This window comes from Seriola dumerili, unplaced genomic scaffold, assembly GCF_002260705.1.
Source record: "Seriola dumerili isolate Sdu_G_001 unplaced genomic scaffold, Sdu_1.0 BDQW01000149.1, whole genome shotgun sequence".
NCBI classification, from domain to species: Eukaryota; Metazoa; Chordata; class Actinopteri; order Carangiformes; family Carangidae; genus Seriola; species Seriola dumerili.
Genome location: NW_019174404.1, coordinates 7525201 through 7549589, shown reverse-complemented (window position 1 = coordinate 7549589; position 24389 = coordinate 7525201). Strand labels below are relative to the sequence as shown.

Here is a 24389-nt window from a genome sequence, read left to right as displayed (position 1 = left end):
ACTACTGCGTGCCAAATCCCAAGCAGCAGGCCAGACACCCCTGAGAGTAACATCCGACTACACCATGAAATATTACGTCAGGAGTGAGTCACTGGATACTGAGCCCTGGTTAGAACAGCTTTACATACTCACAAACACAGGAGCTTTACTCAGACCGGATTAAGCCGGTGAATAAACCGTATCACTGAGAGGAAACCTGTCATTTCTGGCAGTCATATAATTCAGTTTATCCTGTTACAGTACATTTGATGGACACGGCCGAAGACGAAAAAGTTACCATGGTGATGTTACTTCTCACATAAGGAAAAAAGCGCACCACACAACTGTTTAAATACATAGGGTTTGTGGTTATGTAGAATCTCATTGACTGGGTTTGAATGTAGCAAAATGTCATTGCACTGATACAAAGCTATTCAAAATTAGTGTCACTCGCTTTATGCAGAGCCAAACACGCACACTAACACTCTCAAGTCAATCAAAAGTAAAGTAGGCCTGTATTCCTTTGACAAGCTGCACTGTGACAAACGTCTCCTCTCTATTCTGCATCCAGCTGTTGTGCTGTGTTGACATTACAAACAAATTCAGTTTGACAAATATCCAAACTGGAGACCCCGGGTTTGATAAACAAATCGGTCTCTCCTAATAAATCAATTCATGTTGCTTTTATTAGTGTTTTGACATACGAGTCAAGCACATAATCAGTCAGTGAGTTGATTGCACATGTGTAGATTGCTCAGAGACCATGGCTATTGTCCAGTAGTCCTATGTATAAGATATATAATCAGAATCATGCTCTATTTGTGTTGGAGCCATTTAATTAACTGGTGTTAAAGGCAGGATAGTTAACAGAGATGAAAACATTGTAACCTTTAACAAAGTTTGGGTAACGTTAGTGGCTCTGTCTCTTTATTTGATTTGGGAAAGTTTATACTAACATTTCCTGAGATATCGCGGAATTTGCCAAAAGCATAATCTTAAACCCATTTCTCTTGTAATGGCAAACGTGAAACATACTGTTCGAATATACGGACGAATGTGTAATCTAACTTGCTAAACAGTGTTATGCTGAAAGTCTGATTTTACATTTGTCCTTGTACCACCAGGATTAAAAGCGCTACACACTGCGACACAAGAACAAGAGCTTCTCTTTTCTCTTCGGTATAGACGGTCAGTTGGTGGGGATGCTGATGTTTGCCTGGGACATGCGGCTTTAGCTTCAGACCTTTAGCACCATCATGCATGTTCAGAACAAGTGCACATTAAATCCTCTTTTACAAGTTTCAAAATGATTAAACAAGTCAGCAGGAGACATTAAAAAGCAAGCTTAAATCTGTGTTTTAAACCAACGTGCTGAGCTAATGTTAGCTTAATATGCTAGCGAGCTAGAGCTGATAAAATTTGCCGGTGACATTTGTTTGGCTAGAAGTGAGAGGGGTGATTTTCTCTATTTTTGTCTGAAATTGAAGACCCATTGTTTAAAAAATAACAGTCAATCTGTCAGTGTCGTCACTGTAAACTCAATGTGTGCCGTGTGAGAACAGAAAGCCTCACAGTAACTGCTGTGGCGCTTCGTAAACAGTCAACTGATCACTGTGATTACAAAACTCAGTAACATAGAGCACATGGTTGAAAATAATATCATTGAATTCAGCACTTTAATGCTTTTAATTTTTATGCGTCAAGTATTTTGTCTTTTTTCCTGTTACAACACTCTCCTCTCCTCTTGCCCATGGTTCGCCCACACAGGGATGTTAGCATTTTCCAACTGCTTGGAATTCCTTCCTGCCGTCTTGAGAGCACACACTGCGTTTTAAAACTTGTTGGGCCCTTTCATGTTTTATTTGAAAGTATGTAATTACATTCTTGAAGGAATAACAGGTCCCTGGAGTGATTTACACGCTGTATTAAATGTCATGGTTCGAAAAGACGCTGTTGACACTCACCCCTTAAAGAGCTTCTTCATAGCCTCAAATGCTAAGGCAGCTTTGGGCAATAGAGATGCAGAGAAACTATAACACAGAGGGGTGGTAAGTTTGGAAATGAGGGCCTTTGACTGTAATCCAACCTTTATGAAGTGTTTTGCTGATTTCTTACTTCACTATGGTTTGTTGGGATGGCTACAGCTGGTCTCTAGTCCATGTCTGATTTATGAGGTTCCTACTGATAGAATTAAAAACGGTAGTTGAAATTCGGTTTGATGTGCATCAATAATTTTGACACTTTTGCCTTTCTGCTTTCAGTCAGGGTCAGTTAAGGTGATGTGTGACTTTCTGAAAATCAGATTAGAGACATTCTAGAAAACACCTACCTTTCTTTTACTGTGACTAGTGAAAGTAAAATGGAAACATTTTCTTGCTGAGCAGCAACTTTGAACAGTAAACCCAATTTTGAGAATATTACATATTTAAGCCCGCAAAGAATTCCAGATATTCAATTTTGAGTCACCGGTCACTTCAGGGAACTGTATCAGTTTACTGTGTTGCATGTAATTTAATTATGTTCTATTCTGGTCAATTTCCATTTATTCATGTCTAATCTATTTTTCTCCTGAGCTCCAGAACATAACACTTGTGAGGTTCTCTATCACCAAGCAGCGCCACCGCTGGAGAATTTATTTGGCTGCCTCTTAGCTTGGCCTCTTAGGGACTGTGGTGTGGGCAAAGTCAATTCCCCGCTCAGATTAAAGGAGTATCTTCAAGTGCCAATCCAAATGGTGATAAAAAAGCTTTTTAATCCATTGAGAAACTTTCCCAGCGTAACCCCCCAGAGTCCCGGCATCAGGCGTTGCCCCACTCAGGCTGCGTCTGGACAGTGTTGAAGCCCCGAGTGTGTCTCCTTGCGCCCTGACAGAGGGAGAGAAAAGGCCTAAAAAAGGCCCCCTCCACCACTCACTTGACCAGCTCCCTTTGATAACATCTGGCAGGGGCAGGTTTGCAGCAGCGACAGCAGGAGATGGAGGGACATTAAAGTCCTGCCACTCACTTGGCAGGAAGGCAGCCAGCAACTCCACAGCATCCGCAGACCGAACCTTAATCGCACATGCTGGAGTGTCACCGGTGATCTCTCTTTCTAATGGGTCTGATGATATTCTCCAGCAAGAGTGTTGTATGAGATGATGGCTTGGCATGGCCACTTTTTATTCTGAACACAGATTCTGTTATCTTATCATTAAAATAACTTCGGCTGCTGATACCTTCTTAGCTATTCAGGCCAAAACGGTTCTGTGCTCTTGACTTCGGCCCAAGAACAAAGCCTGACGAAAATCTACGACTTTAAACGTAGACATTCTTTGCAGAAGGAAACTTATAGTGTTTATCTAAACAGTGATGTCGGTTGAAGGAGATGGGCCGGAGAAGACTTCGACCTATCTTTGTTCTCGCGAAGGAGGGGCAAGATGTGAGTTTCAACACAGCTCCCCCGGAAAGGCTCAGACCAATTCAACATCCATCCCTCTCCATTTTCTTTCTGTTTACTTCTAGGTTCATGAGTTTACATGCCAATTCCATTACAGGGATTAAAATAGTTTGTCCAATCATCCTCAAACTCTGTTTCCCTTGTCCTTCTCCCTCCCTTAACCCCTCACACCACTTACAGGCTTTCAGGACCCAGGGCTGGGTTAGGGGGATTACAGGACAAGCAGCCCGAACACCCAAAGAAACACGAGGCGGCTGTGTTGAAGAATGTTCCAATGAGAAGTCCGCGCATTAGTGAAAGCTGAGGTTTGATCAATGGCTGCGGCGCGTGTCTGCACTAGTGAACACTTCACGGAGCGTCTGAAAGAGAAGAAAGAGAAAATGAAGGTGTGTTATTACATTGGGCTCGGGGTCTGAATGCGGCCGGGTCGCCTTTGAGCTACTGCTGATTAAGGGCCGGTGTTCACAGGTGAGCGGCTCCGAGCAGGATTTAGTGACACGGGCACACAGAGGTGAAATCACCCCATTCTCCCAGCTAACGTCAAAGCAGCAGCAAAGCGCTGCTGACCTCTCCCCTAAATGGCCAAAGGCAAATGTCAGAGGATAAGTGAGCTCCGTGACTGTGCTCAGCTCACTCAAAGAAAAGTGATGGCAGGTGAACTTTCCGCAAGTTTGTACAGTCACTTTTCAAACATGTTATGTACCCAAAAAAAGAAATATGGAAAAAGTGATTTGATAGATAGTTAGAGGCCTTTTAATACTTGCCTTTTTACAGTTTTAAATCAGGTGCTTTTAGAGTCTTTTCCTGTCTACGCACATACAAAGACCCGGACTGTGGGATCAGAGGTTCACATCGTAAGTAGTGAAATAAGTCAGTCAGTCGCTGCCTGTGGGTCTAAGCCACCCGCAGTTGGTAATCTCCTTCGGAACTGGAGGGGCTCAAAGGGGCTAAGCCTGGTCAACACCTTAGGATGGGACATCCACGGCATATCTTCAAATGCTCCAGCAGTATCCACAGCTCAGCCTTCCTGTGCTGAGGGAACACAGCAAGGCTCTCGGGCCGCGATAGGCCACAATGTGAGATGCGGATAAATGCGGATAAAAGACAGTGTAACTTAATAATGATATAATTCATTAACAAAGGATAACTTCATAATAAGAGCAACTCATCTCTCCAATGGTTTAATAGTGAATAAACGCGGAATAGACCAATGGTTCTTTAAAAAAATATATTCAATAAATATATTCCAAGTAAACATAATGCTGCACAGTTATTCAAAAACTGTACGCATGAGCCCTAATACGGTTTTGTTGTGAAATGATAGTTATCAGCTATCAATGAAAATATGAATCTATTTTCTGTCGAGCAGCTGCAATGTGCATCACATCCTGCATGACATGGAAAACGTGATTTTAGACAAATATGTAGATTTAGGTCAGTGTGTTCTTGCAAGAATGAAAAAGACAAATGAAGTAAAACATTCTACTTAACCAAAAATGACAATAAATATTCATCAAAGTAGAATTGGAATAATAATATGAAGATTTATTTCTTGTTGGAGAAATGTTTCTCCTTTTCCTGCCAAACACACATCAACCACAAAATGTGATACTGCTGCTTCACCCAAAGAAACAAAGACATAGAAACACGAAGAAAATCTCTAAGAATCATAAAACATTTTTGTAATATATACAATTTACGTCCAGTAATGTGTATATAAACATTAACGTTAATCAAGAGTGTTTTGTCTCGCAAGGCTCAAATCATTTTCAGACAGGATTATACTTACACTAAATGCCGGTTTAGCTGGAATTTGTATGACCCTATTATACCCTTTGTATGCGACACATTGAGACATATGAACAGAAGCACAAGCTGTATGAAAGGGCTCCCCAAAACAAACGACAGAGTGACACCCACTCTTACCGAGCCACACGTCCACCATCGTGTTTGATGTGTGACGCACTGGATGCGCAATTATTCCCTTTTTTATTTGTCCACCAGTGGTGCATGTACTGTACATGTTGATCCTTATCTTATCTGAGTGTAACAAATTGCTCCATAACATGCTGTTTGTTTTTTTTGTTTTTTTTTTACGTGACTGTTTCTGAGGTTTATCTGCGGTTTGCATCTTGTGGTCTAAGGTAATGCTGGTACGGTCTTGTCTGGTTGTCTTTGACACGTCTAGTGACGTGGCATCTCAATATCGCATTTATCTCAATAAAGTCACATAAACATCTTGTTACTTTGTCATTGTTAATTTACCTGGAACTGACGTGTTATTATAAAAGCACTACACCAATGTTTTGTAGGACATTTTATGCAGTTATGGTGCAATAAAATGAAGGGAAGTAATACGACATCACATGTATAACAACTTACAAATAAAAAATGTTACATTACAACATCTTAGTGAAATGTAATATTAATAATGTTGCAAATGAGTGAAGGTAGTTAAACGACCTGGCTAGAAAGTGAAAAAACAACCTTGAAAACAGTTGCAGTTTTGATGGTAGTTCACCAAACTAAGCAGCAATTCATAGCTGTTCCATGGTAAAAGGCTGCATGAACATCATTTAGGATCTGTCTATATCTAGTAGTTTCTAGTATCAAGTGCAAGTGAGCACTTGTTGCTGTTGCACAACCTTCAGCTGTGTTCAATATAAAAAATAGCTGCAATAATTTTATAGTATCAAATCATACAGTTAGGCTGACAAAAAGGAATGTTTGATCCATTTTTAATATTCTGGTGCAATATCAGGTCATCAGCATGATTAGTCCCAGTCATTAGAGCTTGAAAGTGAAAACATGAAATATGGATCCCACAAGAAAGGCTGTAAGTCTGACCAAAAATAAATTGTGCATGACAAGGTCCCCATCAAAGAGACAAAACACAAATGGTTTTAGTAATGGTGTTGAAATGAGACAATCACAGCTTGAGATCCAGCTTCAAGAGTCATGCAGATGGTATGTGCTAGAAGGTGAGGAATACTAAGTGGCCTTGAGTCATAAAGCCACACACATGCACAGATGCGCACACACACACACACACACACACACACACATGCACGCACAACATGCCAAAGATCTGCAGCTTTTGCATGGGGATTTATCTTAAGGCCCAGCAGTCAAGAGCTCAATGGGGCATAAGACTTTCCAACCAAAGCCTGTCAGGGTGACTGAGGAGATCAATAATGATTAACAAAATAAATTCTCTGATTCCCTGCCAGATTATTTGCATCCCAGATCTCCTGATCTGTATAAACCACTCTTTGGTCCCAATCAACAAGGCCCTGCAACACAAGGAAAGTTTTTTTTTTCCCAAGACATGTACATGACCCCAGGAGGAGAACCGGAGATCCAGAGCCGATTTAAAACATGAAAGAATCACTGAGGCCAATTTATCTCTGTGCGGAAGTTGTAAATAACAGTGTCTCAGACCTACAACCCTTATTTTGGCAATAGACGTTTGGATTAAATTTGCTTTACTTGGAATATTAAACTTTCTGGACACGTTTCAATACTGGGTGACTGTGTGTTTTACTCCCTTTTTGGTGCACTCTCACTGTGCATGAAATGTGTGGCAAAATTTGTGCCAAAATCTGCAGACTTTTCAATCATTACCTCAGGGTAAATCCCTGGGCTATGACAATGATACATCACTGAGATATGCAGTCTATCAGGTAGTTAATCCACCTCAGCGTTGGTCAGTCTTGTGAGGACGGAAATCTCCCAAGAACCTCGGAGATCGAGGAAGGTTGCCCCACACCGCACCCAGAGACAGCAAAAAGCTGCTTATACCTCAGACAATAGCAAGCTAAGTGTGTTACCTGTTTCCAGCTCTGGGTAAACTATTGACAAAGGCAGTAAATCAATATTGTGGGATTATATTGAATAAATAGTTACATTTTTGAAAGTTGAAAAAAAAAAAAAAAAAAGGACTTTGTTATAGCTTCATATGAGAATAAATCTGCCGGTGTGCTGCGCTTAGATTTGAGCTGATTCACAGCGGGGTTGTGGATCTCCAGGAGTCCCTGAAGAGGATCCAAAACAAAAACCTTCTTAAATGAGGTTCCCAAGGAAAACAGTTTATCTGAATATCTATTAACCAATATGCATTTGCATCTTCATATATCTACATCAAAAATATTTTGGCAGGACACAATAAAAATAACTACAGCTAGGCTATATAAACTTAATAAAAAATGAAGCTGTGAGTTGTAAAGGACAAAGGACTTCAGCTTGTGTCTTTCTTGATATCAGTGAAAGCAAGATACAAACTATTAAGGGCCTGATTTACTCTCTTGGTGGCCTCTATGGATCTCTCAATATTTGTTTCCACAACTGCTTAAAGAGAAAAGAATAAAAATAAGACATTTTTTCCGTCATCAATCCTTTTATGATCCCCCTTCCCCCACCAAAATAAGAGTTAGGGGCATAAAAGCACAAGGAACATGGTTCTCCTTTGATTTGAGTGTTCATCTAAACAATAAATCTTAAAGTTATGTTCCCTAAATGTAGTATACCTCTGTGGCCAATATAAATGCCATTCAGATTCTCTTTAGACCAGCTGTTTACATCTGCACTTTTCACTTAGAGGATCAGGACGTTACCTTGCAGCGAGTAGTTTTCTTTCTCGATCCCGGCATTTAAATGCAAAGTGACAAAGTTTCACATAATGAAAAAAAAAAAAAAAAAAAAAAAAAAAAAAAGAAAGAAAATGCGGCGCGCAGCGAGCTCTTTACTTTAAGTGGAGGAGGAGAGAAGGGGGGTTATCCAAGGTGTTCGAGACAGATGAGGGAGGTGGGAGTCGGGGAGGGAGGGAGGAGGAGGCAGGGAGGGATAAAAACTGCAAGGGGCCATAGATGCTGGATCATTTGGAAAGTTTTCCCGTCCTGCACTCACCGCCTGCCCTCACGAACTGTACTTGGAGACGGATAGGAAACCTCGCAGCAGAGCCCGAGCGCCGGCCTTCACTCCGACACAAACTGTCCTTCTTGTCCGTTTCAGAGGTGTCGCTAAAGGATTAATGAGCCAAAAAGGCACCGAGCTTCTCCTTTAAGGCTCATTTCGGCGTTTTTCGGCTTTACGCCTGGACTGCCCTAACACCTTCCCTTTCATATTCACTCCATTCGAGGATACCTGTACCTCTACTGATGGTAAGCGCTCATCTTCTGACACATTCACACACACACAGACACACACACATACATACATACATACATACAACTGGAGCTTTTAGAGAGCGAACCTGTTGAATAAGACAGGGAGGGATCTCGCTGATAGTTTGTGACTTTGAGTTTTTGGTTTGTTTGGTGTTTGTGCGCGTTTAACCGACTTCACTGAGAGCTGTGCGGTATCCCCCCCCCTCCCCCCCAGCCCCGTAGAAATATACAAGCATAGAAGCTCATAATAACCGAAAAGTCGATTCAGTGACAGAGGAGCTGAAGTTAAAGGAAACAAAAGTGTATTTTAGGGCGAACAGCGCAGTGATCCCGGTGGAGCTCGGAACAGGTTAAAGCCTTTTGTGCCGGAGAGCCGAGCAGTGACAAACCAACATCGTGAGGTCATTTCTAAACACAGCTTTCAGTTTCTCTGCGCTTCCTTTTCTTCAGTACAATTCAAATATTTACAAGATGTAGATTTGTGACTCTTTCCCGAAGTTTGGCAGAGATTTCCCCCGATTAAACACCTGTGTCTGCTTCGTGTCATCCCGGTGTGCGTAATGTAGAAGACAGAGATGACACAGCTCAGAATTTTTTCGCCAGGATGGAAAAAATGACATTGTTTATATCTTAAGCTTTTTTTTTTTTTTTAAATTCCAATTCACTTCCGCTTCTCCTGCAGGCCAACAATAACTCACGCGTTATAGAGCCAGTTTTAAAACTGCACATTTCTTTCCAACAATGACAAAGTCTGCAAAAACACTCAGTGCCAAACACGTTACAGAGGCATTCAGTTGCAGTGGATTTGAATCCGGTTTATAATTGTCGAGCGACAGTGTAATAGGCCTACAAGGACTCACATGCTCCACAGGTTTACACCTGTCTTTAACGAACGATTATAAAGTGAAATGGTGACATTTAATCCAGTCATGCAGCAGCAGAGAAAACATTTTGCGGCCTGCGGGCGCATGGCGTCCTTGGCACACACCTTTACTTTTCATCTCACATTTCTCCGCCATCGTGCAGGGGAACAGACTCGCCGAACTCTGAATGCAAAAGCTTTTTTCATATTTACATAATTATATATTTATTTAGAATAAAGTCGCATGCGTCTGGCGAAGAGGATCGGTTTCTTATTGCCGTTTGAGGAAAATATTGTCCCAGGTGTGGACTTTTTGTTGCTGATGCTTCCTGATATTCGGGGTTTTTCGGGTTTTACATCTGTGTTATTTCACACTCTGCAGCCTGTGATGTAAATCAGCTGAGAGCATCTGACGAAGCCAAAGTGATTTTTTTTCCCCCCATCATCTTTTTTAAAGTCATGCAACTCGTCATTTCTATCGGACTTGTTTTCTTTCAGAATACACTCCAGCTTAACAAAACCATTAACCTGGTTTCAGTGATCTCACTGACTGTGAATGTTCTTACTGTTAAACTGCTCACTGGGAGCAAATAAAATCCCAAACCACTATTCAACAACAACAGACTTTGCAGGTCTCTGTTTTATTTCTTTCAACAGAAATGAGGATATTGCATTTTGTTGGCCACACTGAATCCTAGGGAAGCCTTCATTATGATCTAAACTCCCTCCAGCTTTAGTCACGACCTAGCTGTTATCAGGAGAGTCAGCAAACACTTCAAATTCCTCTGTTGAGAAGGATCTGTTATTTTTCCTTACAGTTATAGGCCATCACAATCATAAATACACACTATCATAAAGAACTGTATATAATCTGAAGCTGTGCTAGCACCGACCAGAGAGAGATACCCAACATGAAATACGTCAGCTGATCACAAAACACTGTTCCCATGACTATAAACGTGCTGGTGAACTGATTTCTGGCACCGAAAATGACAAAAATCAGGCCATAGATTTGGCAGTTCCCGTGGTAACCTGTTGCCCTCCTTCCTCCCTCCCTCCTTCTTGTCTTCCCTCCCTCCCACCATCACTGTCAAATTCCTCAGGAAACACATCTGAAGAGCCATGTGCATAGTCTGATCACATTATCTCTAGTCAGGGAGGGAGAGAGGCCAAGGGGGACCGAGCAAAGCCAAGGGCAGTTGACTGCTCCGGCCTAATTGCTCCCTGGTCTGCATTTGTTGTTGCAAAATCTTTCTCCGTCTGTCGCACAGTTCAAATGTCTTCAGAGTGGGAAACTTCTTAAAACGCTATATAATCCTGGAGTTCTGTTTTGCTCTCGCTGTCTGATCAACAAGAGGAGTAAATACGAGGCCACACTGCTGATAAATGTGGTGGAAAGTCACTGAAAAAAATCAACAGAGTTTAGTGTAAAAACTTGTTTTGCTTTTCTTTCTTTTTTTCTTTTCTTTTTTTTTTTTTTTCTTTTTTATCACCACTGGTGAAAACAGGCCAGCAAACATGAACGCGGTGACTTTTTCCAGAGTTGAAAGTCACTCCCTGTCTGCCTTACATCTTCTTTCATCATCATCGCACCACTTTGAGTGTCTGTCTGTTTTAGCCTGCAGCTTTGTCAGTGGCTGGTTACAGTTACAAGATGTTCTGTATGGTCAGTGTTTTTGAGTACTATGAATCCCTGTAATCATGGGAGAGGCCCTCTCTGTACAATGAACGTTTGTTGTCAGAGATGTGCACACACACACACTCACTCAGACACACACATACACACACACGTTATCCCCCCACCCCTTGGGTAATAGAGCTGATCATGTTCTGAACCCTCCTCTCTCTTTGCCACAGTTCTCACGAACATGCAAACAGTGGCAAGCACTCGTGCACGCGTGCAGACACGCACTCTCACGCATGCACACCGTTTAGCTCATGCACACACGCACTGCACATTGGCCTTTCTTCGCGCACACTGGATCCAGTGTCATGACCGAGAAAGGGGGGGGGGGTCAATCGGAGGTCAAAGTCTAATGCTGTTAGGAAAAAGATCCTTGATTGCATGTACAGTGAGCCATGCAGGGGCCGAGATTAATCGCACAGATACGAAGCCAGACATGGTCACACACACACACACACACAAACTGTATATTACTCACACACACACATTCACACACAGTGTTTCTGTTAATGTGCATCCTCACTGTGTAGTAATGCTTGGGTGCTCTCCAGCAGAACAGGCTCCAAATGATGACCAAAGACCTACAGTACGTCGCTACGGAGCTGAGATGTCTGCTCCATGGTGCTGTTGTTGTTGTTGTGGTCACTCCGTCAAAAATGCAGTAATTTTATTAGTGTGAGTCAGCAGCATTTAACACGTTTAAATGACGTGTAAAAGAATTGAATCATTAGGGCCACACTGTTGTGCTTGTTAAAGCTGACAGAAAAAGAAGACCGTTAAAGTTGTGAATAATCTTTTATTTTTTATTTTTAAGGGGGTATTTTAAAGATTTTATTTGGAGATGCTACTGCTAAAACCTCCATGTTTCAACTGAAGTAGTCTTCTGGAGCCAAGACAATATCCTTGATGGTGTGGTTTCATCAAGTTTAAGAGCCAAATATACCCTACAAAACACCATATATATATACACACACACACACACACACACACGCACACACACACTCCAGTGGTGAAGGTACGGCTCTCCTGCTGATGACAATGATGTCAAAGAGCAGAAGGCCTGTCAGCAGCGTCACTACAACCTGTTTGATCCCTCAAGTGGGGGAGCGTTACTAAGACATGAGGCCCTTCTGAGATGGATCTGTTTAGTTCCTTGTCTGAAATGGCTGATCTCACTTGTTTGGAGGGATAAAGGTTGAGCGAGTTCACTTGGAGACGGTTTCTGAAATCCCTCTTGGATATAGATTTTTACCGCTCCTGATCAAAGTGGTGTTATCAGCTCTTTGGTCTGTCTGTGAACATGATAGGGTAGTTTTTTTCTTTTTCAGTTGAATCAGGCAGTTATCCAAAATGTTACGCTCATTGAAGGGTTCTGCTTAATTTCTGGAATAGTTGTAATTATTGCACGAGGTGTGTTTTCAGTCTTAGGTGAGTGTGAAGGCATTAGGGATCCGCTCTCTGTGTTGTGGCACATACCTCCTTACATTCCAGTTACAGTAAATAGCTAGCTTAGCCCATGAGCCAAAATGATAAGCCTTAAAGAGACACTGGGTCTCTCTTACCCAGTTACACACACACACACACACTGACACAGATATACACACACTCCCTCTAGTACGCTTTAAGTAAATACCAGGTAGCAGCCTCAAGTATTTGCATGCAGTTGCATCCAGTTTATAATTTCCCTGTGTTTTTATCTCTATCTTTCAGGAACAGGGTCACTCCAACGTTCTCCTGCAGCCGCCCAACACCACCTAACATTTCCTGGAAAAACGTGTCCATTGCCTCCTCCCAACAAACATGGACTGTTTTCCCATGCTTTATTTTCTGTCGGTAAGTAAGTGGACCATGCCATTTCAATTTGTGCCATGTGACACATCTTCCTCGTTCCCTCTCTGCCCACTGAGTCACTGATTTTTGTGGCATTCAGCTAGACCTGAATTGAAAGTCCCTGTAGCGTGCTGGACAATGCATTTGTATGAGGAAGAGCCTTTTTCAGTTAAATATGTGGCTCATAGTCTTTGGTTTGCCCCATGGCTTGTTGGAGCAGACTGTGAGGGACCGTGGCTTCTTATCAAGTTAAGAATTTGCTCTGACCCCAGGGCTGCCTCTTTTATTTGTCTAATCATAGTGGAGAAGGGAGGAGACGAGGGGGGCAGGGAGGGAGTGAGGAGGAATGGCCCTCAGATTCCATTCAAAAAAGTTGGGTTCTTGAACCAGCTGTTTACCTTCGGAGGATGTCGCCAAAGATAAACTGCAAGTTGTCTATCTGATCAGGGACTGCTTTACTGTAAACAAGGCCGACCGGACTATTAAAACCAATTAGAGCTGCCCTCAGTGGGGACAGATAAAGAATAAGGTGAAAAGGGTGTTTTGGTGAAGACACGGAAGAAAAAGCAAAAACAAATCTTTTCTGTCAGTTAAAATGGAGGCCTTTCTCTCCCTTCCTTATCTTTCTTTTTCTGTGTGTCTTCTTCCCCTCTGCTCTTTCCAGTTCTCTCCTAATCTTTTATCTCCCTGTGCCATCTGCTGCTCCCCCCAGAGACATCATGATTCCTGGTAATCGAATGCTGATGGTCATTTTAATATGCCAAGTCCTGCTGGGAGAGAGTAACCATGCTAGTCTGATACCTGAAGAAGGGAAAAAGAAAGTACCGGGCCTGCAGGGTCGTTCGGCCGCTCAGAGCCATGAACTGCTGCGGGACTTCGAGGCCACGCTGCTGCACATGTTCGGCCTCAAGAGGCGGCCGCGGCCCAGCCGCTCCACCACCGTGCCCCGCTACCTGCTGGACCTCTATCGGCTACAGTCGGGGGAGGCTGAGGAGGCTGGAGGGCATGACATTGCTTTTGAGTACCCAGAGAGGTCAGCCAGCCGGGCCAACACTGTGAGGGGCTTCCACCATGAAGGTAAGGAGAAAAAAAAATTGGAAAACCTTCAGTAGGAAGAGAGATGATAAATGCATCATGGCAGCGCAGAAACATTACAACTTAATCGAGCTCACTGTTGCCAGGGCTCACTGTTGCCATCATTGTGTTAGTATTATATTTCATTAGCATGGTTGAGGACTGCTAAGTTTTCAGGATAAAAAAAAAAAAAAAAAACATTTCCTACATCCCTTGAAACATGATTGTAAGGCAGCTCCACCCATCTCACCATAACCAAAGAATCCAAGGATGTGGTCACCGAACACTGTCTAAAGAGGGGCAAAAAAAAAAAAAAAAAAAAAAAATCTGCTAGACAAGCTCTCAAGAGCCTCGTTTGACAAAACTCTGCGTGTTTGGTTAGCAGCTGAAGGAAAAGCATACCTTCATATTACTGACTTGCACTTCTCACCCCACCCAGCAGAACATGGCTTAAAAAAGCTCGGTCTTGGCCTGGAATTGAAGTGTGCTCTTCTCTCATGTCTCCAGTTTATATGGAGGGCTCTTTTAGAAGGACCTTCCTCAACGTGCAATTATCTTTAATGCTACTCTGCAGCCTTCTAAATAAAGCCCCTACTGCCAACAATGTGGGTGCTGAGAGCAGACGCTGCAGCTCTCCGGAGAGATGGAAAAACAGTCTCAGAAGCTGGTGTGATAGAAAGACTGGAACGTTAGAAGGGTTTCTGTTTATTGTGACTTGGATCTGCTTAGTTTTAGCGACAGCTGCAGAGGTTTCATTTAAGGCACCGAGAAACTTCGGGTTTGACTGATCTGTTAAATGTAAGTTGAGGTTGGAAAAGCCAGACTGAAACATGTCCGGTAAATGCTTGCAAACCATCTTCTAGATCGGCGGAGAGACTGATATATGAGAGTTAGCAAGTGACCTTGTAGCGTAGTGAACTGAGAAAACCAAGGAGCTTTAGGGCTGCAGAACATGTCCGCCCTTAGGGGGAGGAGTGAGGAAGGAGGGATGAGTCAGCCTTAATGGGGCTTGTCAAACACACTGCTAGTGGTAACACACGCCAACACACACTAACGCGGCAACGTACCAAGGCTAGTGAGGAAGAAAGAGCACCGCCGCCGGAGGAGGAACTTCTGCCTGTGATGCAATGCGTATGTGCATGCATGTGTGCGTGTGTGTGTGTGTAGGTTTCGACTGCTCTCTACAAGCACTTACCCTCCTCCTCTGCTAAACTATGTTAATAATACACTTTGAGGTCTTTTGAGTGGGAGTGCTTTGCTTTCATGGAAGCACCATTGTGCGATAGTGTGATTCAGTTGACTGATCTGTCCAAAACATGGTGCGGTATCAGAGTCTGCAGCAACTGGACAGTTAGGTGAGGAGGAAAGGTAAACCTTGTAACGATCCATCTTTAATTCAGTAAGAAAGATGTGTTTTTTTTTTAATTCCTAGGTGTAACAGGTGGCATATCCTTGTTTTTAAATCATTCCAATCACAAATTAAATTACAAAGCAGACAGCACATGAGAAGGTGTGCGAGTGCACATTTCGAATTTTGCTCAGGCTTTGGTTTGAAGGTTTGAATGCACTGCGTTCCCTCGCGAGACGTCCGTTCCCATGGGCTTCAGATAAATGAGATTCTACTGTACTGTCTGACTCCTTAATGATTATTCATGATGAAAATGATAAATGTCTTAAGTGAACAAACTGCAGAGCTAATCAAAAACACAGCAGGTTTTAATAATGAGAACCACCTGGGTAAGATTAGGGCCTGGGTGTGAAATAACAGGGGTGGATTGAGCAGGAAAATAGTAGACACAACATTCCTTTCCCCAACAATGGTGATCTTGCCAGAAATCTGCAGACTGAGCGTGGAACAGGGAGCCTCCACTGTGTTTATACTGTAGCTGTGGTACGTTAATCACCACCCTCCTTGTAATGCGTGTTTCAGCAAAGTGCTCAGAGAAAGGCATTGAGAGAAGGGCTGGGTAATCCTTATAGATAGATAAGGAAGCGTGGATGATGTATATTTATATTCTTGAACACCCAAGAGGCCTCGAAAAGTGTCCATGCCTATTCTTTTGTGTCAATTAAAGTATGTTAGAGTGTGAAAGTGTGAGGTTAGCACAACTCAAAGCTGCTGCCTGGTACTGTCAGAACTTTGGAGGGCAAACAATACAGTGATACAGATCAACAGGAGACAGGGTGTCTCCATGGAAACTTCAATTTCTGAATATTTTTGAATTTATAAGATGCACATCTGAAGCAAAGCTATAGAGTTTATTTTCTACACGTTATACCCACACATTATTGAATTATGCACTTGAGCAAACATTTGTCCTTTTGCTCATTTTCAGAGCACATGGAGCGGGTGCATGAGCTGGACGATGGAGAGGCCATGCCACTTCGCTTCCTGTTCAACCTCAGCAGCATCCCAGAGGACGAGCTGCTCTCTTCGGCCGAACTAAGGCTCTACCGTCATCAGATCGATGAGGCCATTGCTGACACCCTCTCAGGTGAGCAGGGGCTTCACCGGATAAACGTGTACGAGGTGCTAAAGCCCCCGCGGCCCGGGCAGCTGATCACGCAGCTCTTGGACACACGGCTCGTGCGCCACAACGCGTCGAGCTGGGAGAGCTTCGACGTCAGCCCTGCCGTGCTGCGCTGGACTCGAGAGCGCCTCCCGAATTACGGGCTGGCTGTGGAGGTTCTGCACCTTAACCAGACGCCGCGTCACCAGGGCCGACACGTCCGCATCAGTCGTTCACTACACCAGGAGCCTGGTGAGGACTGGGAGCAGCTACGCCCCCTCCTGGTTACCTTTGGCCATGACGGGAAGGGTCACCCTCTGACCCGCCGGACCAAGCGCAGCCCCAAGCAACGGGGCCGTAAACGCAACCGCAACTGCCGGCGCCACGCACTGTACGTGGACTTCAGCGATGTAGGCTGGAATGACTGGATAGTGGCGCCCCCTGGTTACCAGGCTTATTACTGCCACGGGGAATGCCCCTTTCCTCTGGCGGACCATCTGAACTCAACCAACCATGCCATTGTTCAGACACTGGTGAACTCTGTGAACAACAACATTCCCAAGGCCTGCTGCGTGCCAACAGAGCTCAGCGCCATCTCCATGCTCTACCTAGACGAACATGACAAGGTGGTCCTAAAAAACTACCAGGAAATGGTAGTGGAGGGCTGCGGCTGCCGCTAACACACAAACTAACTAGAACTTGGACTTGGACTGGCGACTTGAAAAAAGCAACATGGACGCTAAAACAAATCAGAAGGTCTTTACTCCCAAAAATGTTCACTTGGACCCTTATTTATAACTTTTATGTTGAGGTGTATGTTTGTCTCACTTTTTTTTGTTTCTTTGACAATATGATCATATATTTTGACAAAATATATATATATTTATATCTACATATTAAAAATAAATTGAGTCCTTATTTTAAACATAAAAAGCTGTACAACTTTTCATAATGTACATTAGATTGTATAAGTTTTTTTTATTGAGAAAATAGTAAAAACAATCTAAAAAGTAAAGTTTATTTACTTGTAATATTTATTGCTTTCATATTATATACATTTTGGAGAAAAAAAATAAAAACATGAATTGCTTCCAATAATACATTCGAGCAGATCACAAGACACACGCTTTGTGTATTTGCGTAAATTAGAGCACTGCCTGAATTTGTCACAACACGTATATTTTTTTAAATAATCAATTGAAATAATCAGAAATGTACACTGACTCTAATTAACCTCTTTATTTTAATATTAAGCTAATGATTTCAATTTGCCCCTTAAAACAAAATCCATTTTACCATCTTATAAAATATATGTAATAACTATCTTCTACAAGGGGGTTGTAAAAATAAGTGAGTAAATTTATGGTTTTCAGATGAATTTGGATTTCAATTCTAAACCTGATTTATCCTATTGGCCTTTTAATGTGTTCAAATCAGCTTTTAGCTAAAAGATAAAAGCAGAGGAATATTTCTGATGCTCCGTCTTTCCCAAATAAAAAGAATGTTTGGTTTATTATCTGGCATCTCACCAGCCTTTGAATGATTTCATCAAAGAAAGACAAATAGTGGAATTTCTCAGTTTTCAGTAACAGAAGCTGTTACAGAAATGCTATGCCATTTCAAAGCCAGTAGGCCCGTGGGTGAAGGTCTTATTGTTCTCAAATTTCACTTTTATGTCAATTTGGTGAACATGTGGTGGTTGGACACTCACTAATCCAATTGCAGTCGGGGCGGGTTGTTGAGCCCGACTGTGGGAGACTGATTCTATTGTTCTTGACGTCCCCACATTGGGGGCATGATTGTGGCCGATGCGTCCTGCCCTGACACAAGGCGGCTGAGTCCTCAGAAGAATCAAAGGTTAGACGCTCTGTCTCCTGCCTTTGTCTTCAGCGGCTCATGCCGGCAGAGCAAAGACGCCTGTCTCCAACCTGTGCCCCATCACACAAAAGGCTTCTACATCACTTATTTACAAGCTGACGGCTGGCCCAAATTATATGATAATGTTTGGAGAGAGCGGCTCCTTTGAACTGCTGGGGGACATTTGCTGTGCATTGTTTCACAGAGAGTGCCCTGTACATCATCATGTCTCAGGGGTAAACCACTGGACATTATTTAAATATAAAAATTATAGTATAATCCCTTTTTCTTTTTTTTTCTTTTTTTTTTATAAAAGAAGTTAAGAAGTTTTAATGCTCTAGTTTTTTTTTTTTCCATAATTCCAACTTTTAAACTTAACTTTTAATTACTGTCTGTCTTGGGGGAAAAAAAACAGAAGTCAGAGTTTAAATAGAAAGATATTTAACGAGTAAGTTGAGTGAAATAAATTAGGGATGACATTAGGCGATTTCCTCTAATGACAAGTGAGGTTTGTTAGTTTTTCCTACTGGAGCATGTGCAGGCCCTCGGGCCCTCTAATGGCTGCCCGGCTTCTCTTTGATGCCTCCATATCAGCGTCAAAGACAAGGGTGACTGCTAGAGGAGGAGAAGACAGAGAAGAATTTCATTTTGAAGTGGCTGAAGGCAGAGGAGAAGGAGCTGCAGGAGGGTCGGAGGTACATGTATGTGTGTGTTCGGGAAGAAATTGAGGGGTGGGGGTGGGGGTGGTGGTGTCTTTTCAGCAGCTTGACAGCGCAGTTACAACATTTCTACTGATCTCCCCCCTGAAGTTGAGATAACATCAGCCAGTTATGGTAATTGTCTGTTCATTATCCCCCTAACCTACACAAAGAAATGATGCATGTTTATTAAAAGGCCCGGAGAGGGACGTTTATATAAGCTCAGCACACCCAGTGAGCCTGTCATTTAAGTTTACCGCCAGCCTGCTTCGAGTTGAACCCTTGAACGTTTGGAGGAGGACAAGCTCAAGCCTTCAGCAGCATCATGCTTCAAACTCTCCAACTAGTGTCAGCGACCGTGTGATTGCTAAGACATTTAGGAAACAGATAAATAAACGTGAGTGTGTGTGTGTGTGTGTGTGTGTGTGTGTGTGTGTGTGTGTGTGTGTGTGTGTGTGTGTGTGTGAGAAAGGAGGTAGGGAGGACGGGGGTCAATTACAGAATGAGTCCTTAAAAACAGATTGAGGGCTTTGTCATGCCTATGTGACGTGCCACTCAGTCTCCTGTAAGTGCTCGTTCTCACGCAATTACAGGTGAGTCATTATGCAGCAGGTCTATTGACGCTGCTCGACTAATTGACTGGGTGAAGTCTTCAAAAAGCTTTTTATTTGGACGTTCCACCGTAAAAGCCGAGTGTTTATAGACAGTAAAACTCCCCGCAGGAACAAAGGAAGATGATCCTCGCTCGCGTTGCCATGTGTGTGTGTGAGAGAGTGTGAGAGGGTGCACTCTTTGCCCCTAATCGCTGAATTCTTCCTTTTTTACCTCAGAGTTACCAGATGTTGGAGATCTGAAGGCATTTTCCGGTTTTCAGGGAAGACGTGACACAAAAACACCTAAAAAAACATCAGATTTATCTATGAAAGTATTATATTTGTCATTCAGTAAAGGGATAGTTCAGTTTTTCAACAGAGTTAGAGCCTGGTGTTGTGGCTTATGGTTCCCTTTTTGAACAGCTCACTGGTGACATGATCTGCGACTGGGCAACAAATAAGTTCCAACTTTCCAAGACGCCTGAAAAAAGAATTAAACAGCACAAAGAAACCATAGAAGAAACCATAACTTTCAGGTCTCTCTTTTGTACAACAGCAGCCAAGAGTGGTAAGTAACTAAGGTGCTTCATTCTTGCATACCGTTTGTAAGTTTGAACTTTAGCTGATTAATCGTTAAGTCTATTAAATGTACCAAAAACTAGTGAAAAATCCCAAGCTCTGAAACACAAGGTGATGTGTTTAAAGAGCTTGTTCTGTCCGGCCGGCAGTCTGACACAAAAATGTTCAGTTTTAAACAATATAAAATGGAAAGAAGCAACAAATCCTCTCATTTGAGAAGCTGGAAAGAATAAATGTGTGGCATAATTGTTTAAAATAATTGCCGGGCCTTTCATTAACACTAAACTATAATCTTTTTTAGCGTTCAAACCGGAGCTGGAAAACCTTTTTTGTTACCGTGTCTAAATTAGAAAACAGCTCATCGTCTCATTCCCCACTCCGCCATCTCATGTTGTCGTGTGGACGGGGAAGAGTTCTATAAAAATGTAAAAAAGCTACTGTTCTTTCACCTCCAACTCTTTTTCCACATCCAACCATGCTGCCGTTCTCACTGACAGAATTTTGTTGCAGCAGCTCATGAATAAAACTACTATTTTCTACTCATGTCTGACAAAGCAAAACAAAAGATATCTAAATGACAAAACAGCCGTTGCGTGTTTAGCTAAATTAAGACTAAAGTGAAGTTGATCAGAAACAACAGCACAGAGGTTTAATCTGCTGAGACCTGAGATATTTATTATTCCATCCATTCGCTGCAGATCCTGAGCAGATAATGGAACTAATGCACAACTTTGTTGGTTGCCAAAGTTTTGAGAAGAAGTTCCAAAGTCCAGAGCAGGGTCTTGGGATTATCCTGAGTAACTGGGGCATTGTTTCTGCAAACACAGGCAGCTCTTTAATTTTTCTAATGTCACCTTTAAATGCCTTGAACACCACAAAAGGAAATTCCACTCATTCATTATAGTGGGGTGCCGGCAGATGTTTGAGCGGTGAAGCTCTCAGAACCTCTGCAAGTAAAAGCAGAACTATCTATGTGTACTACTATGTGAGATATCATATATTCTTGAGGACAGGATGTGTCACATTGTGCTGTGCTACAGTCCCGAACGGAACGAGGGAGTCGGTGCTCTCTTGTTCCGTCCCCTCTCTTTGGTAGAGAAAAGCGTCGGGGCTATCGTGATGATAGCTCATGTCAGTGCTGCTCCAGGTCAGGGCCTCTCGTTTCACTCTCCCACTCATAGTTCCACACGCACGCACAGACACACGCACACATTCTTTCTTATACTCTTTTTTTTTTTTTTTTTCCAGGGTATATCATTTTTACACACACACATTCACACACAGGTCTGAAACTTTAGACCCTCCCTGCTGTCCATCTGTAGGGGTTATCTGTGTGACACCTCCTCTCACCCCTGTCTGTGACTCATCTCCACTCATCACACACACCTCTGCACCGGCACATGGCAGCCGGGACGCTGCGCGGTGCATTTAAGGGGATAAGGCTGTCATCGACGGAACACTTTGACCCCGGGTCACTGACACAAAGCCGTTTACAGTGCGGGTAGCCGTAGGTAACAGTAGAACGGAGAACAGGAGAATGTTAATTTTCAGGGTTCAGGCACAGGTGAACTCAACATAAAAGCAAGTGCGTTGCTTTGGTGCTGAAACAATTTGTTCATTAGCCGATCCTCACAAAACCATTCATCACTTGAAAGCACAAAAGCTCACGGTTTTGAGCGTGTAAACCATTTTTTAGACCCTGAAACCTATGCAGCAAAACATGCTCATTTGTGACAGCAGCGCAAACAAAACAGAACAGGAAAATAAAAGATAAAAATAGGCAAGAAATTTTGAAAATTTACTTCAGTATTAATTACACTAATTTTGACTTTTTGATAGTAAACTTTGAAGATTGTAACTTGGAAAGACACTGGGACAGTGACTATAATCACATGGGTTTGAAAACAGAAACTACTTTGTTTTAGGCAGGTCATTTTTGCACTTGATGAACTTGTGATGGCACCAGCTGAGTTGAAAATCTTTAGTTTTTGGACTGTTGGCAAGCGATTTTAAGACATCAGACATGAAAACTTAATCGATTAATTGAAGAAATACTCAAACTAATCGATAATGGAAATAGTTTTAGTTGCAGCCCTCCATTGCTTCTTCAGGTGACTATGGGTACTTTTAAGACCAAAAAAAGCACCGTTGTTGCTAGCCAAAACAAGTAAACTGTGAATTTGAGTGACAGTTGTTAGGGATTTGGTCATTCTCACCCTCTTTCAGCTTTCTTTAACTTAACGTGTAAGCGTGTGTGCGTGTGTGTGTGTCTGAGTGTGCATGCTCGCCTTCACGTGCACATTTAAGTACATGTGCTCAGTCACAAATCTGCAGTTGCTCGCTTCGTTCAGGCTGTTAACACCCCTGGTGTCTGTCAGTGGTGTTAGAAGAAAAACAATGAAGGCCTCTCAAAGAAAGCTTAATAACAGTAATTGCTGCCTGAGTGATTAGAAAGAGTATCAGATATTTCCATCTTGACAACTGTTCCCAAACAAAGCGTACAGGAATGGAGGGTCGGGGGCATGGAGCGTGTGAGTGAGTATGTGTGTGTAGTGGGGGTTACACACTATGTGATTAAACCCCCTCGACAGTCGTTTCTCTCACCAAGCCTCTCCGACTGGGACGGGATCGCAGTGGAAATTTCCACTTGTCGGAGAAACGACCTGCGGGTTTAAAATTTGGTGTCAAGTGCCAGTGTCGCTGTGTGGACGGAATGCTTCTTTTGTGGGCGAGTCTCTGGTGTAATTTCGGGCAGGGCAGGGTGTCCCTGCAGTAGTCCTTTCTTCCTCAGGCCCTGTGCAGTTTCATTAGATACGGCTAATGAAAAGATGGCTGCTGGACGGCCCGGCCCCCCGACGCTCCTCTGGCCTGTATTTAGAGCCCCCGCCTCGCATCTCCCACTGAACAGGTGTGCTGGCTGGCCCTCCAGCACTACACCAACTCACTGAAAACACTTTTCATCCTCATCCTCTCTTTAACAGGCCACAAAGCATTATTTTCACCAGTTCATTTTACAACATTAGTTTTATTACAAAAGCAACTTCTTCACTCCTGTTAAACCTTTTTCTTTTTATAACTCTGTTTACACAACACAGGTGCCTGCTTCTGTTTCCTTTTAGAGTAAAGCTTCTTATTTACTCTTCGTATCGATACCAAGCCGGCCCGACCGAGAATATGAAATAAAACATGTTTGTTTATGGGATAGCTTCTTGTTGATAACATATACTGTACGTATGTCAGTGTATGTTAACAGAAAAATAAGATGCATATATGTGGAGATTTTCCGTTTTTCCGTTACTTCTTGTTTTTTGTACAATATTCTTACGTTACCTTTCATGGAGCTTGCAAATTTTTATTTCTATTTATTTCTATTTTTACTTCTTTCGCTATTTTTAATGTATTATTGTCTTCATACTCCCACTCTGAAAGATTGTACGGTATACCACTTGAATTGTTAGTCATTCTGAGACGTTTATCACTGAGCTGGCTGGATGATTCTCCACCAATCAGCATGTTGGTATAAAGTGCTGTAACTATTTTTATACACTTTGATCCATCAGGTATCAAAACATTATCTTATTTAATTAAATTTGTGGTTTCGGAGTCAGCGTGGAGGCAAGAGCGTAAGCACTTTTCCATGATGTCCACATACGCAGCTACTTAAATATACAAATTTGAGAATAAATTGATATTCATGGAAGGAGCCACTTCATAAGTTTGTTTTACGTACGAACATTTATTGCCTCGCAGACAGTTTGCTTTCTTGCCTGCTGTAAAAACAAGTGGCAACATAAAGTGTCACATATTCTTCTCACATCCTCGTCTTTATTTACACATATGGCAGGAAATTAAAGACAGCGAGTAGAGCGAGTATCACTCAGTTCATTTAACAATCTCCACCGCTCTGAAGCTTCTGGCAAACTGAGACGTTGTAAAAAAAAAAAAAAAAAAAAAAAAAAAAGAAAAGAAAAGAAGAAGAAAAAAAAGGCCTCCTGTAATTAGACAAAGCTGTTTATGCACAACTGCTCCATCCCATACTCCCTCATTCCCTCCCCTAAGAAAGACTAATTTGCCTTTCAGCGCAATAATAGTTGATATACAGTATGGTGTCATCTGGTGAGAG

General features: G+C 42.5%; 1 protein-coding gene across 1 annotated transcript; it reads left to right on the top strand.

Moving 5' to 3' along the window:
* Window positions 1–8302: 8302 nt before the first annotated feature.
* Window positions 8303–17345, top strand: bmp4 (bone morphogenetic protein 4). The gene is made up of 4 exons (XM_022750281.1): window positions 8303–8573; window positions 12836–12958; window positions 13668–14032; window positions 16366–17345. The coding sequence occupies exons 3-4, from the start codon at window positions 13675–13677 to the stop codon at window positions 17217–17219; spliced, it is 1212 nt and encodes a 403-aa protein (XP_022606002.1). The 5' UTR covers window positions 8303–8573; window positions 12836–12958; window positions 13668–13674; the 3' UTR covers window positions 17220–17345.
* The last annotated feature ends 7044 nt before the right edge of the window (window positions 17346–24389 follow it).

Excerpts from the sequence above, each read along its gene's own strand:
- bmp4 (XM_022750281.1), top strand. The coding sequence starts at position 13,675 with ATGATTCCTGGTAATCGAATGCTGATGGTCATTTTAATATGCCAAGTC. Across the intron at positions 14,033-16,365 it reads GAGGGGCTTCCACCATGAAG|AGCACATGGAGCGGGTGCAT; the intron begins GTAAGGAGAAAA and ends GCTCATTTTCAG.